This window comes from Pyrus communis, chromosome 8 (assembly GCF_963583255.1).
Source record: "Pyrus communis chromosome 8, drPyrComm1.1, whole genome shotgun sequence".
NCBI classification, from domain to species: Eukaryota; Viridiplantae; Streptophyta; class Magnoliopsida; order Rosales; family Rosaceae; genus Pyrus; species Pyrus communis.
Window position 1 is genome coordinate 17681294 of NC_084810.1, and position 15868 is coordinate 17697161.

General features: G+C 36.7%; 1 protein-coding gene across 4 annotated transcripts; it reads right to left on the minus strand.

Moving 5' to 3' along the window:
- Nucleotides 1-3091: 3091 nt before the first annotated feature.
- LOC137742536 (SNF1-related protein kinase regulatory subunit beta-3-like) lies at nt 3092-7790 on the minus strand. Of its 4 annotated transcripts, none has more exons than XM_068482430.1 (4): nt 7647-7790; nt 7280-7404; nt 3761-3847; nt 3092-3686 (listed from the first exon to the last, which is right to left on the minus strand). In XM_068482430.1, the coding sequence occupies exons 3-4, from the start codon at nt 3785-3787 to the stop codon at nt 3360-3362; spliced, it is 354 nt and encodes a 117-aa protein (XP_068338531.1). In that variant the 5' UTR covers nt 3788-3847; nt 7280-7404; nt 7647-7790; the 3' UTR covers nt 3092-3359. The 4 variants fall into 4 exon arrangements, with proteins under 4 accessions (XP_068338531.1, XP_068338534.1, XP_068338532.1 ...); XM_068482433.1 differs by having other exon boundaries at nt 3761-3865; XM_068482431.1 differs by having other exon boundaries at nt 7595-7758.
- Nucleotides 7791-15868: the final 8078 nt, after the last annotated feature.

Here is a 15868-nt window from a genome sequence, read left to right on the forward strand (position 1 = left end):
CTTTTGTTCTATATGACAACTATATTCTTTTAGTCGTTTTGTTAGGTAGTGATTTCCTCATCTGTTAGGCTAATTAATCTCTGACAGATACATCAAAGTTTATTCTTCTTTGATGACACTTTTGGAAATGTTTTTGCCAACCGGTTGATTTTTGTGCCCAATGTTGACAGATACATCACTTCTTAATCTCATTTTTTTCTAGTTTGATGGGATTTGGATGCCCTCCTGAACAAAGCACAAGAATCATTGGATTTTGATCTAACGATTATAATTATTGTAATTTTTAGAGTGCATTTCTATTTGTAGCTATTGAATCAAAATACAAAGACCCGTATGCTTAGTTCAGAAGACTCAGCCTCCTAAATTCAGGAGAGAAACCAAATACAGTTTGATGGCACTCTGAATGTCGCATTGTTCACTGTCAATAATTGTTGATTTTTTTAAGTGATATATTTATTAATAAGATATTTTCAATCTCTAGGAAATATCAACTTTGTGCTCTGTTTTGTTATTAACATGTGAATTGTTAACATGATATGACAATCAATTTTCTCAATTTGACGTCAGAACTTGTCAAATAATAGAAAAAAAATTACTTATATAGGGGTTATATATTCATGTCAAACATTTTAATTTTCTCAATTTGACATCAGAACATGTCAAATAATAGAAAAAATTACTTATATAGAGGAAATATATTGATGTCAAACATTTTAATTTTCTCAAATTGACGTCAGAACATGTCAAAAAATAGAAAAAATTACTTATATAGGGCAAATATATTCATATCAAACATTTTGACATAACATATTGCTAAACTGTTAATCCACTGAAGGGTACATATCATCGTGCATGCTAGTTATTAGGCACTGATAATGCTTCATCTCATTTTGTGTCACTAATGTAAATGAATATCAATTGTTCTTTGTTTCAATGATGACTTATTGATTAGTATAGAGTTTAACATATGTGTGACTGTGTGAGCCTTATATTTTGACATGTACCAATAATCTATTGCAACTTGCAAGTTTAAGGTGACCAAAATGCAAATATTTTAAGCAAAAATGTACATGTTCTGCAATTTGCAAGTCAATCAAGGGCTAATGAGATGGATGACCTTTGACATCCATTACAATTCATCACATAAGTAATATTTATATTAAGTTGCCTTACTAATTATGTATACTAACAATTATCAAAATGTGAATTATTGGACAATTATGGCCCACTAAACTCCTACTTATAATTCCCAGATACAGGTCAAAGGTTTCATCGCTTCTGATCGCAAACTATACGATTTTTTTAAACATTTACCGATCGGTTGCCCGAAATGTTTGATGGATACACAAAATATGATTTATTATGCAATACTTAACCTTTCAATTGCTCATAGGGTTCTTTGAGGTCGTTTTTTTTATTTTTTTTTATTTTCCTGAAGGGGCTTTGGACAACGCGATTTGGTATTGTTTTATTGGAATTTGTTGGCCATGCGTCGGAGGGATCTGTAATTGTGGCCTTTATTGTTTGTTTAAGAGATACGAAAAAACTATTGTGTTTTGGTGGCCATGGAATATTATAAGAGCTTTTTTGTATTTTGATAAGAACTGTCTATGATAAGTCCATGCATGGATTTGTCAGATCCTACAAATGAAAGATAAAGAATGTTGCCCGATATCTTTGTTAGTTGGTCTTCCATCGATAAATCCAATAATTCCACTTCATCTGAATTGATATGATGAAACATATAATTCCACTTATATCTTTTTTATATCATTACACACACACACACACACACACACACACACACAGATGTCTTCAAACATACGAAATGAAAAGCGGATGCAGGTTATCCAAGATAAATAAGGGCTTGTGATTGGGTAGAATAATTAAAAAGAGGAGAATAGTGGTGGATGATGGTTTATAATTTAATTAACTAGGAATTATAGACTTAAACGGGTTAGCCATTGTCATATTTGGATTCATTTACAATTTAACTACTGGATCCAAACGGTATTTAGATTATCAGATCTCACTTCTTGATTCACATACGATATTCATCAAATTTGAATCTTTATCAATGTTCATTTATTTCGAAATTCGAATCATTATATCTAAGCTCCCTTAATCGAAATTCGAATCATTATGTCTAAGCTCCCTTAATCAGAATCACTCCTAATCGGTATTGCTACAAATCTCTCTAACCTCTTGGTATTGTGTGGTGTGCCCCTTGACATGTGTGACCTCTTGGTTACGTTGAGATGCTTGTGCTATATACGTCCTAAATGATTTCTTAATAAATTCTTATTACCTTAAAAAAAAGTCAATTACACACAAGTATAATATTTGTGAAGTAATAATTTTTTTTAAATAATATGCTATATTAACTTGGATCATAATCGAACCGGATCAACTTAATCCATTTATAATCAGATTTTCGAACCGCTTGAATAAAACCATTTGAGTGGTTTGGTTTCGGTTTTGGTTGAGTTTTACACTAAATGGATAAAACCAAAACCAAAACAAACCGCTCGAATTGGTTTTATTTGGATAGTTTGAATGATTCAGACGATTTTTCTTGCACATCCTTAATTCCTTTTGCTTAGTACATGACCAGCCAGTTTGTGCATTTTCAAAATGCATCTCAAACATTCATATCTAATAAAAATATAAAATATATATGATACAAGAAGAGCACTCTTACAAGGGCTAGGACATCGTGCATACTATTGCAACCAAATTTGAATCATCTTCCCGTAGATTATAGTAGTTTATAATATCATTAGAATCCTCTTCCCGTAGATTATAGTAGTTTATAATATCATTAATAAAATTTAAAACCAATCTAATAATGGAAACCCATCCATAATGAATGTATTACAATGATCCTCTTACTTCCCCCATTTTGCAAGGATAAGTACAGACAGTAGGCGTTGACTACTGACATTACCAAAACAATTGGAGCACAGAATAAAACAAATGAATTATATGCTTGGGAGATGAGGCTTCTAGTTTTAGGTCAAATACATATATATTACCAACAATTGAATGCATGTTCCTGCAAGAGTTGCATATATTATTCAACCATATGATATGCAAATACAAGGAGAAGGCTTCCTTTTATGTATAAAGCAGGCATTTTATATTCACAAATGCAATCAAATGATCCTAATCACTTCAAATTAACAATTCTCGCATGAGATCATAACCTAACCAGCAAACTCCACAGTATAGCGAGTCTACGCCGAAGAATACATCAAGTCTACAAAGAAATAGGAAGAACTCAAACCTAATTTCATAAGCTTCTGTGAGGAAATAAGTATCTTTCACCGCTAATGTAGGTGTATTCTAGTGTTCAATTTCTAACTGCTGTTAGTCCCACTTCTTTGAACTGGTTTGTAAAGCACAACTGAAACAAATTTTGAACGAAAGCGATGAGTGAAGCCAAGTGCGACCACAGAGCGTGGGGTCTCCCGGTTCTCAATGTAAAGATGGTTGAGTGTCACGTTTTGCGGTGCTGGAAGGGTTCCTGCAGTGTCTGCGCTTGCTGGGTAACTAAGTAATGTCTGTTGCAGATGTGGAGGAACAAGAGGTGGATCCCGTGCCTCGTCTTCATTCCCAGGGTACACGTTGTTGTAACTTGCATCGGGTGATCTTAAAACTTCAAATCCTGCAACAGTTGCTTCATCCTGCACATAATGTTTTAAGGTTGCCCTATTTTATTTGAGTAGAAAATAAAAACATTAAGGTTCCGAAGGCTTACATAATCATCACCAAATGAGTTGTTCATGTTGAAACGGGAACTAGCAGGCACAAGATCATCAACAGAGGAAGTTTATGGACTAATAACCTGAAAGAAAGCAGCTTACTTCCATGAGAATCATAGAAGCACAGACGAAGGTTATGAACAAATAGGAGTATAATTGCACACCAAGAAGAAAGCCAGAAAATTCTACCGTTTACTTCAAAATGTTAAAATCCAGGACAAACAACACAACGGCTATGGAACCCAAGTATATTACCCAATTTTCACTTTCTGATACCAAGGAAATTTAATCTGATATAGCTATAAAGAAAATTAGAAATCCCAATTTGCATAGTCAAAATCCTTTCAGCTTTAATACAACATGGTGTTAATTTCTGAACCATATAATTTATTTTACTTTAAATGGAGCCACAACAAAATGAAACTAATGGATAATTTTGTAAATTATAACAAGATAATAAGATTTGCTCTGCGTCATTTACCATACAACTTCTTTTCCGATTCCAACTTATCACAAGGCAAAAGAATAGGACGCTGGAAACCAAATCAAACAATCACTAAAATTATAGAGATGTAACCAGGAAGCCTCTGTTACTTAATGAGGATTAAACAAGTGAGAGATAGAGTGATAAGGGGAGGTGTGGGTTGGGGGTGGGGGTGGGGGCAGTCCTAGGATACGGAGTGTTGAGGGGCAGAGGCGGTCCTAGGATACGTAGTGTTGAGGGGTTGGGATGTTGCTGGAAAAGAGAAGCGGTAGATTGGTGTATTTTTTATTAAGTTTTAGTTTTATTTAATCATAGATAAAAAAGAATGTGCCCTTCAAAAATATAGTTTAGGACACAAAAACTAACAGAACTAATGGAACGGACCAACATCAACTGGGATCAAGTTGAAGGATCAGAGTAAACTACTATTCGAGTTCAAAGACGAAAATGCAACTGAAGGTATAAATCAGGAACCATAGCTACAACTCTGCTGTCAACTTCTTTACATAAATATAAGGTAAGTTATATAAACCACAGTAATATGTGCATCATTTCTTCCATCCAGAAGTGGAGAATGCCCTAAATTAAACAAATAAAACAAGGCACCTGTGTCCATCATTTGAATAGCATGAATTATGAATACATACAAAATTTATGGATAGTAGGGTTTAGAAATCAGGTTTTGGGGAACAGGATAAAGGATTTAAAGGAATAACTCAATGGCTCAAGGGATCTCGTCCGATTAGTAAAAGAAGGATGAAAACAAAATTAGAGAACATACAAATAAAACATTGGTGACCTTGGCTCAAGAAACCAGGGAAAGAGGGGAATTATGCCCCCCAGAGGAGCTTTACCTCTTATAAAGGAGTTTTCTATGTCGAACTCTGAAACTTTGAAACAAAACAGACTGCTGGCATTGGTACACAACCACACCCACATTTGCAATGGTAGCTACAATTTCAAACTTGTGGAAATTTCTATAGCCATAAATCCTAATTTATGAAAGACCAAATTCAGAAACAAATCGGAACTGAAGAAAGAACCCCAAGGTCACTAGGACATCCCATCCAAGCAAATACAAGATAAAAAGAAAAATGAAACAACTGCATATTAAAAGTTTCTTTGTGTTAAAAGAAAGAAAAGAACAGTAAAATCCCCTTTTCGGTAAGGTTTCTCATCATCAGACTTAAACCCAAATCAACACTTGAATGTATCCATTTCTCACCCTCTAAAAGTCTTCAAAGGATGCAGTGATGGACTTCGCTCATCACTGGCACTGCTTCTGAAATAGTGAGGAAGGGAAAAACTTTAATCTTGCTACATAGAATATTCTACAAAAGAAATCACCGCGCACAGGCCTTCTCTAGAATGCGCAAATTTTGAAAAGACAGTCAATGAAAACTCAGAAGATCATAGAGATAAAAAATGAAATGAACTGGAATCAGATTCCAGTCATGAAGAGTCTGCTGTGGCCCCACTGGTTCTGAGCTGATTCAACTTCATAATTTTTGTCTGCAAAGACTGAAGGTGCATGTCTCTTTCAGCTGTTTGGCTTGACTGGCAAGCTGCTATCTCTTAGTTTTGTTGTGGGAGAGCCTCATAGTCATCATTTTGAATTTTTTTTTTTTCTTTTTTTTTGTAGTGGTCTCCTTAAACACTGCTTCTGTTTTGTAATTTTGTTCCGTTTGTTTGCAATAAAACGTCTCATTCTCAATAAAAGAAAGAAGGTGCATAGATGCCAACCTTCAAGAGCTTAGCCCAACTATAAATGTTACGTACAAAATTTCAATAAAAAAATAACTGTAAGAGTTGATCATAAAAACATTCTTCCCTTAAAGTCAGATAAAAAGTCTTAAACAAATCTCTCACTAGCTTCTTATATCGCCCAGGTACAAAGCATTTCTGTGTTGTTTTAGACAAAATTCATTGATGCGCAGTAGGCATTGCCTCAAACGTGCACTTTAGCAACACATATTCCTTTAAAAATAAGTATATAAGGCCTAGTTTCAGCATCGAGAAAGCTTTAGTTCAATTAGAAATCTCTTAAGCAGTTAAGAAAGGGAAATTAGTGGCTTTAATGATAAAGCATTTACTTTTTCTACTTCTTTTGAGATACAATAAAGCAGTTCTTTATAAAATAGATACAGAAGAAACTAGACTAGACATTCAGTGGTTGCATTGAGCTAACACGAGTAGATCGCAATAGAAGGAATGAAGGATGCAGAAAAAATGATGGGAAGTTCATAGAGTTATACAGGGACCTTGAAAAAGAGAGCGCACACAATACTCAAACAAACACACAGGTACACTAAACCAAATAATATTGATAAGTAATACACTACACAAAATCTACACAGATTTCCATATGCAATCTTCTAGCAGACTGCATCACATTGTATATCCTGCCATTTTCCCTTTCATATTTTATTATACTCTTCATTACCAAGTTACCAATGATGAAAGCCTCAACATTAAGAAAGCAAAACAAAACTTATGGAGCAATTATTCTAAACTATTACCCCAGCCCCTCCAATTAAATCATCTTTACAGCGTAAATATATGACAAAACACAGACAGTAAGCTCATAAACAACAAGGTATTCACTACAATCTAGAATTCTTGGTGCACACTAAACACAAAAATTTTGAAAGTCCTAAAACTTCAAGGCCTAACATCTAACACAATTTACAATTGAACAGACATCTTTGAGCCGAAATGAATGCAGAATAAACACACAAACTCACACACAACAGCCAAAAATAGAATTCCTTGAACTAAAGCTAACCTAAATATCCTCAGGAATAGATGCTTTTCTCTAAGGATGGAAACCATTTTGACTTGGCGATTTCGAGGGTATGCATGCGAAATCGAATAATGGCATTTCCTTCTCTAGGTCAGACATTATTTCTTATATATAAATTGCAGAAACGAACGAAGCACCCTCCTGCTGCGTTTATATCTCAATACTATCATTAATCAACCACACCAAATATCAATACGTTAGAAATTACATTTCCAATAAGAGACTTACCTGATTGGACTAAAGCTCCAACCTTTAATCACCAATCTATAGCTTCTCAGTGCCACTTTCCTCTTGAAACCAATATGCAGAACAATCAATCCACAATAAGTATTTTTGCAGACCCAACACTTAATCTGAAAAAATCACGCAAACCCAGATAGAATCAAAGGCAACCCATCATATATTTTACCAAAACCGAACTACCCAATAATCTAAAGGCTGTAAATTTCATGGTTAAATCCTCAAAGTAAATGAAAAAACATTAAAGCAGAGCAAACCCAGTTTGGGAATAAGTTCAATTCAGTTGCATAAAAGAAGACCCACAATGGGATTTCGAGGTAGAAGCCAACTAGAAAGCATCCAAGAAAATCTTTACCAGGCGAACAGAGAAAAGATTGAAACTTTATAGTGGAAAAGTTTGAAAAGGGGGGCGGGGGCTGTTGGTTGGAGGAAATGGCTGCAGGAAATCCAGCTCGAGGGACTTTCTTCTGGGAGGTTCCGCTTAAGGAATAACAAAATTTTCAAAATCAAAACTGAAACATGCTTTTCTTGGTTTTTTATCTCCTATTTTTATTACGAAAAGATAAATTACACTACAAAACTTCTCACGATAGCAATGCTCACTATCTTATTTATTATTGTTAATATTTAAATTTTAAATTTTTTGTAGTGAATAGATACAAATGTCAAACTTTAAAATGAGCATTATCACCACTTGAGATGGTGAGCAAAATGCACCCTCGGACTTCATCCCAAATTTTAGAATAAATATAATGCTAAAGAGATTATCTATTTAAATCATATTTTGTAATCCATATAATATGATTGTTGACAATTAGATTATTGCTTATTAATAAGAATTTAAGTTTGATTATTTCGCAACTTTTGTTCGTTTCTTCGTTCCTTTTTCTATTTTGCAATATAAGAAATATCCCAATATTCTAAATAACACTGCTTTGAAACTTTTCATAATTGCAAATCCAAAAATTCCAAGTGTTAGTGCCAGAGGAGTCTCCAATAGCCCATTACATGGTGTTCTGATTAGCAGCTTAAGAGGCTCGAGCTGTATTAAGCGTGGTCACGACAAGCGCATTATGGACACTGAAACATGGCCTTATGATCTAGAAGTTTCAACACACCATTCGACTTCCAAAAAATTATACAACCTAAGGGTTGTGAGTTTTTCAAACCTGGGCTATATACCATTCAAGGGAATAATCGAATGAGTGATCTGAAAATGATCCAAGTGGTGGCTCTAAACTCTGATCTCAAGTACGATTACTTCTATCCTGGACCAGCATACTAAGTCAAGTGCATTATGCGGCACCATGTGCTTAATGTAGTTTCAAATGAGGCATCCAGACTAAGAAATTCTCAAGAGGAATTTTATTCCAGTGGAGCTCCAATACGTGGAAGTGCCTTAACTAAGCTAGCTTTGTGTAGTCCGATCAAAATCGCCTAGGTACAATGCATAGGGTATGACAAAAGGATTCCAAAGGTGTTCCCGACCCACATGTAAGCGACCAAGTTCCTAATGAAATTTTGTTTAAGATTCACTAGGGATGAACACATAGTTCGAACTCAGAAGGAATCCCTTTCTAGGTAGCACATTGCAACTATTAAAATCCATAAACTCAAAATAGGTCAAGGTGAACAAACAATGATGAAAAGAAGAAGTTCATAACTACACTAAGAACCAGAGACCATTCCAAGTACACCCATCATTTTCTCATCCTTAATTCAATCAATGCATTAAAGCAAGTTCGGAGTAAGGTGTTACTCTGATTATTGCAGTGCAGATCTTTATAAACACAAAGTTTGGGAGGTAATATTTTTTTCGAATAAGGGCATCTTAGAGCTTTGTTCCGGCCTACAAGCTTACTAGTGTTTCTCTCTGTTACTTACTACTCCATAGTTAGTCTACTTTAGAAAGATTGTCTGATTGAACTATATTCCACAACGTGAAAGCAAAAAAAAGGAAAGTCCTAAGTAATATACTCTAACATGCTTAAAGATACGAGTATAACTACTTAACAAAAGAAATAATATGTAGGAAATCTAGTGAGATTAAATATAAATTCAAAAGCAGCCTAAGTCTCGTGACTCGGGCAAAGTGTTCATTTTTTGGAAGAGACAAGTGCCCTTCTTGGCAGAAAATTGTCTAAAAAACACTGAAAGTAAAACCTACGACGGTGGTCCTCCATCCGAGTTGGTCTCCACAACAACAACTTTTCCTTTCATCGAGGCAACTTGGTCTTCTGGGGCATTGTATTGACAGATGGCATGACTTTCAGATCTTCCCCAAGATCGAAGCTGAACCCAGTATCATCGGAATTCCAATTATGAGATTTCATCCTCCAAGTGACAGGAAATATGGCATTTTGCACTTTGAACATTATAGGGTGAGTATCTTAACCATCCTTATGCTCATACCATGCATAGCCGATAACATACCCTCAATCGTAGCACTTGAAGTATCTTAATTTGATGCTTCCTGGAAAGTTGAATGAATCTCTGCTAGCTCCATCTCATTCTCGTCCTTTGTTTGCCAAAGTGCTTCAGCATGCGCATTCTCCTTCAACTCCGGCTAGCGGCTTAATATCTTTAATTCTAATTAGAGAATGGCGCATCCGTATCCTAGGAACTTTGTTCTGCTACCAACACCCACTCTGCCTCGGCTATGTCTTTCTCCAATGTTTATTCCTCCTCGACTCTTACTATATCCATAATTCCTCGATGAACTTGAATAACAAAGCCTTAAGGTCTTTTGCCTTAATCTCCTCAGAGGTAGCTTGATCAATCAGCTTGTTCATTTCCACCTTGTGGGCCTCCGTTGCAATCAACTGGTTCACAAACACTCTCACTAGCTCTGCAGACCTCTCATACAATTGTCTCTCGAATTAGGCCTTGCCTTCTTTGTAGGCCACTTCGAGCTAGCGAATTTTCTCTGTTGGCTTAGGAGAACCGCTTTCGTCCATACAAAAGCCTATTTGTTACAAGTGTAAGAGAATTGCGCAAGCATGTAGAAAACTAAGTTTCACCAAAAAAGAAATGAAGAAAAGGATAACCACATATCGACTTTCATGGAATTCATGATAAAGTCCTTGAAGGACAAGCGAACTTCTCTAAAGTCTGTCAGAATAACGACTGCTCGGAGCAACACTTAAGCATGTTCCGTGTTGTGAAGTCCACTAGCATTAGCAAGAAGTGCAATGCAATCCTAAGCGAGCTTGATGAATATAGGAGGCAGGATTGATCGTTCAACAACGACCACAGCTGTAGAAAAAGAACCCCCCAACTCCAACGAAAGTAGAAGACGGCCTAGCCAAACTTCTTATCAAGCGATGTAGAGGAATTATAGCAGGATGAGGTCTAGGAATAAGAATTTCATTTGGGATTGAAGATGGAATAAATTGTTGTTATTGTTGTTAATGTTAAGGCGACTCATGTTATTGTTGTAGTAATTGTTCTTGCAGTTGCATTGGTGATTCTCGAGACAGATGATCTTTCTACTAATGTTTCTATTGTTTTGCAGCTTTGCAAACCAAGTTCACATAGGCGTCAATAAACCCCACACATCCGCTCATAGAAGTTCAATCTACCTTCTTGATCTTTTCCATTCTCTACGAAATTCCCAAATATCTTCCTTTAGTATACTTTCTATTTTAGAGCTGTTTAGGTAGGAATTTCACTGGGAAATGTCTCTGGCTTAAGCACACAGTTCCTCGAGGAGTTGGCACTTTGGTTGGTTGTCGAGCTCTTTCTTGCTGAGAGGCTGCATGTGGAGAACAAAGTTAGCTTTGAAAGGTGCCTTTGTAGGGCCTTAGGTATGTAGGCCTTGAGGCTCACAATCAAAACTAGCTAAGTGCTTAGGCGTGCCACTGCCATCTCAGTATGACAGATGTAGAACAAGTGTGTTTAAGTCAATTACTTGCGGCCCAAGTTATTTTGATTTCTTGTTATCAAAATATTATCGTAGATGGGTTAAGTCTACATTAAGTTCTTTTCTGTGCCTTGAGACCAAAGATTTTTAGTTTAATATCTTGTATGCTTTAAAGGGTGAAAGTCCACATTTGGCTTAAGTTATCGGTGTAATTCCCATTCATCTTTTATGATAATAAAACCACTAAGTGAACCGGATTTGAGGACCAATGTAGCTTCTGATCACCAAAAGGCTAGAAATAACTTAAATATATATTGTAGAATACATCATAATACCAGATCTACTAATGGAAAAATGAAACAAAGAGAGTCGGGCAAGGTTGAACGTCTTGCAATCTCTTCTCTTTGTGATTACAAAAGGTTGTGTGTTTGGAATGGATGGATGACAAGCAAGTTTACACGAGAGAATCAATACTACGCCACTAGGGGTGATAGTAGAGCTTTAAACTAGACAAAAGATGGCTTTGAAGGGAATGATCCTGAAAAGGATTGAGATCTGGGCTGATTACAGCTTTTAGATGTAAATCTGGCTTGAAAGTAGAGTTTCTATGTTTGTTTCTTTAATTGGTTAAGTGTCCTTGTCTCTGGGCCCTGTTTTCCTTTTTATGGGCAATGATCTTGGCTGTTGCAAGCTTTGCCCGAAAACACTTCAGTGAGTCATCACCTTTTTTACATGTTCTGCTATTCAGAAAGTGTTTTTGGGTTGAAAGTAGGTTGAATTCCATCGGTTGTCACTTCCCTTGTAAGCACCTAACCTTTGCATTAATGAGGGGCCGTCATATTGTCATTGAGATGGATGGATGAGCTTGGTGCTAGGCCTCGAGCAAGTCTCATTTTTTTAGTTCTTTTTGGCTTTCTTTCTTTTAAGTCCACAGTCTAAATATTAACCCAAACAGTGCCCCCTTCAATTGTTGTCGAGCTTGCAACTCAAGGCGTAAATAATGATTCAACAGCCGCCACCGTCGCACGCCCCTACTCGAAACTTGTGCCATTTTAAGCAACCATTCATTTGCTGAAACCCTTTGTACTTCCCCACGAACACTACTGTTACTTAACCATTCCTTTATATAATCTTCACTTGATATCTTTGGAAAAATATCCTAGCTATTTCAAGCCTCTGGATTTTTCACAACTCCTTAGAACTCCCATAATTCAAATTCTTTGGGAATTCCTCTTGTTCTTCAACTTTTCTCCCTTGGCTCCAAATTTCTAATGGTACCCATAGTGGCTTGGTTTTAATCTCCCTGCGAGACTGGTGAGGGGATTTCTACCATGAACCGCCCTCATAACGGCCTTTCTCGTCCTCGAGTAGGCTTTCATATTGAACTCTTCTTCAAAGAGGGATAAGTGCATTCCTTGGGACCGGCATGGACTTCTCAGGTCTCAATTGCTGTTGGAAACAACATTCCTAAGGAGAAATCATCTTTTATAATATCTTTAGAAAGGCGCACTGCTTCCAGCTTCTGTTTCAGGACTTCTATGACTTTGAGGAGTAACCAATCAGCCATAATCGCATCGGTAGATCCCACTGGTGCTGTTATCCACAAGCCCAAACTTCCCTATAGCTTCTACTTTCTTAATCACTTCATTATCTTAGGTGTATGCTTCAGGATTAACTATCATGACTCTGCCGACCAAAACAACTCGGTCAGGCTTGAATGTTCAAAAGATTGGAAGAATTTAAGACAACAAATGGAAGTTGGATGTACTAGAATATATTTAGGAAATATTAGCAATGTTTAGGAAGAGTCGGGCGAAATGTAGACCCACCATTCTAGGATAGCTGCCTTAGTTAAAGATGTAAAACTCATTGAGCCAAGGTTGATGTAATTCTCAACGTTTACAGAAATGAAAAATGACTTCTTCAATTTACTTTGGCTTGCCTTCTTTTCTTAAGATCTAAATTCAATGAGCCCAAAACTGCCTTTAAATTTCATGTAATGCCTACCCTTCTTCAATGTAACAGTCTCTAACATCCCACAAAGTTGGGTGATATTTCTTTAAAAACTTAGCATTAATTAGATGCCTCTGCAAACTCCCTTCCAAATCTGCCAAATAATATCCTTCTTTGTCAAGTACTTGGTTGATAATGAAATGACCCTCCTAAGTTGGACTTCACTTCCCAAAACCTCTAACTTGAGCCCTTAAAGGCAAAATGACCTTTCATACTAACTCTCTTTTCCCGAAGTTCTTCAACTTTACCTTCTTATTGTATGCTCGGGCAACAGCTTTCTTCCCCTCTTGAATTTTATCTAGAGCTTCAATTCTGGCTATATCAAGATTTTCAACTCCTTGACATATAGTTTGAATGTACTCTTCACTGTGTAGCCCGAATTGATTCTGAATCCTGACAGTACTTACATTAATTTTCATGGGGATGACAATAGTTCCAGTTGCTATCCTCTTAGAAGTTCTGTAAGCCCATAAAATGTCTCATAACTTCTCATGCTACTTTTTTGGACTATCTGTTACCATCTTCTTAATAATGTTCACCAAGACTTTGTTGCTAGCTTCTGCTTGACCATTTGACTATGGGTAGTAAGGACTAGATTAGATCATCTTAATCTTGAACTTACTTGCAAATTCTTCTACCTCTTTTGAAACAAAAGATGGCCCGCGGTTTATAACAATTGTCTCAGGAACCCTATATCTGTGTAAGATATTGGTTTCAATGAATTTCTTGACCAAAGTTGAGGTTATGGTCATCACTGCTGAAGCTTCCACCCATTTGGTGAAGTAGTCTATTGCCACAATTATGAATGTGTGCCCTTTGCTAGAAGTTGGATGAATTTGCCCAATGAAGTCCATTGCTCATCCTCTAAAAAGCCAAGGTTTGGCCATGGGGTTTAAGGGTACTGAGGGTGCATATTGGAGAGGTTCATGTCTTTGGCATGCTTCACACTCTCAGGTATAAACTTTGCAATCTTTCTCCATCTCATGCCAGAAATAACTATACCTCTTAAATAGCCACCTCATCTTGGTTTCTGCCTGATGTGCTCCACATATCCCTTTCGTGTACTTCAGCCATTACCCTCATTGATTCCTCTTGGCCTAAGCACTTCAACATTAGTCCATCTAGAGTTTTTCTTAGTAGATTTTCCTCCCACAAAACGTACTTAGTTGCTTGTTATCTATTCTTCTTACTTGTGGGAAATGAAGGATCTTTAAAATACTGAAGAATAAGTGCCCTTCAATCTTCAACCTTCATTTCTTCAGACATCACATCTAAGCTGAATCCCTTTTTAAAGATAGAAGAGAGATTTCTTTTTTGGACCTCTACATCTCTTTCATACCTTCTTTCTTGGATTTGCGCTCCAGAAGCCAATTGTACCATCTCATTGGCGATTGCATTCGATCCTCTGGGGATATAGTTGACTGATATCTCAGTGCCCCAATAGCTTAATAGTTGTGTATATGCCAAATAGTAACCTGTTATGGTGATGTGTCTGCACCTGTACTCTCTATTTAGTTGATTGATCACCAACTTTGAATCACCAAATACTTCAACTTCAGTTGCCCCCAACTCTATCAAGATCTATAGGCCAATTATCAATGCCTTGTACTCTGCCCGATTGTTGGTAGTCTTTTGATAGTTTAGGAGGAATGAATAATAATGGTGAGCACCCTTGGGATCAATGATAACAATCCCGGCTTCCACAACTGTTTGCGTGCAAGAACCATCGAAATACAATTTCCAAGGAGTGATCTAAAGACTAATTATTCTTTTTATCTCTTGTTGGATCAATTCTTCTTTGCCCGAGAAGGCTTTGCTCGATGAGATCCACATACTGGCTACCTCCAGAGTCCCCGAGACATTGATAATCTCATCTTGTGAATCTTGGTGCTCAACCAAGAAGTCCGCAATTGCTTGCCCCTTGATCGCTCTTTGAGGCACATACTGAAAGATGAACTCTGAAAGCACTAAAATCCACTTTCCAATCCTCCCCGTTAGCATTGGTTTTGACAACATATATTTGATTACGGTAGTCCTGGCAATAATGTGGATGTGGCAAGGTAACACATAATGCCTTAACTTGTATGTCATGAAGTATAGAGCCAGGCACAACCATTCTACTGGTGTATATCTTGTCTCTACTTCAGTAAGGATTTTACTGAGGTAGTAGATTGCTTGTTCTTTCCCGCCTTCATTGGTCTGAGCCAACAAGCTTCCCATTGATTTCTCAGAGGCAAAAATATAAAGCCTTAAAGCTTCATTATTTAAGGTGGCATAAGCATTGGTGGGGAGGCCAAGTAAGCCTTTATGCTGTTGAAAGCTTCTTAATGTGGTGGGGCCCTACTCAAATTCTTCTTTATCTTTCAACTTTAGCAAAGGAGTTAGTGGCTGAATCTTGCCCGCGCAAGCTAGCAATGAATCTCCTTAAGAAGTTGATCTTTCCTAATAGCCTCTATAATTGTACTTTATCGGTGGGGAGATGTGATTCCATGATTGCCCAAGCTTTGTTCTTGTCAACTTTTACACCCCTTTAGTGAACAAGGAATCCCAAAAAGTTGCCCAACCTTACTCCAAAAACACATTTCTTTGGATTCATTTTTAGCTTATGGATCCTTATTCTTGTTAAGGTTTGTCTGAGGTTTACCAAGTGCTACTCTTCATTTTTAGACTTCACCATAATGTCACCAATGTATACTTCCATG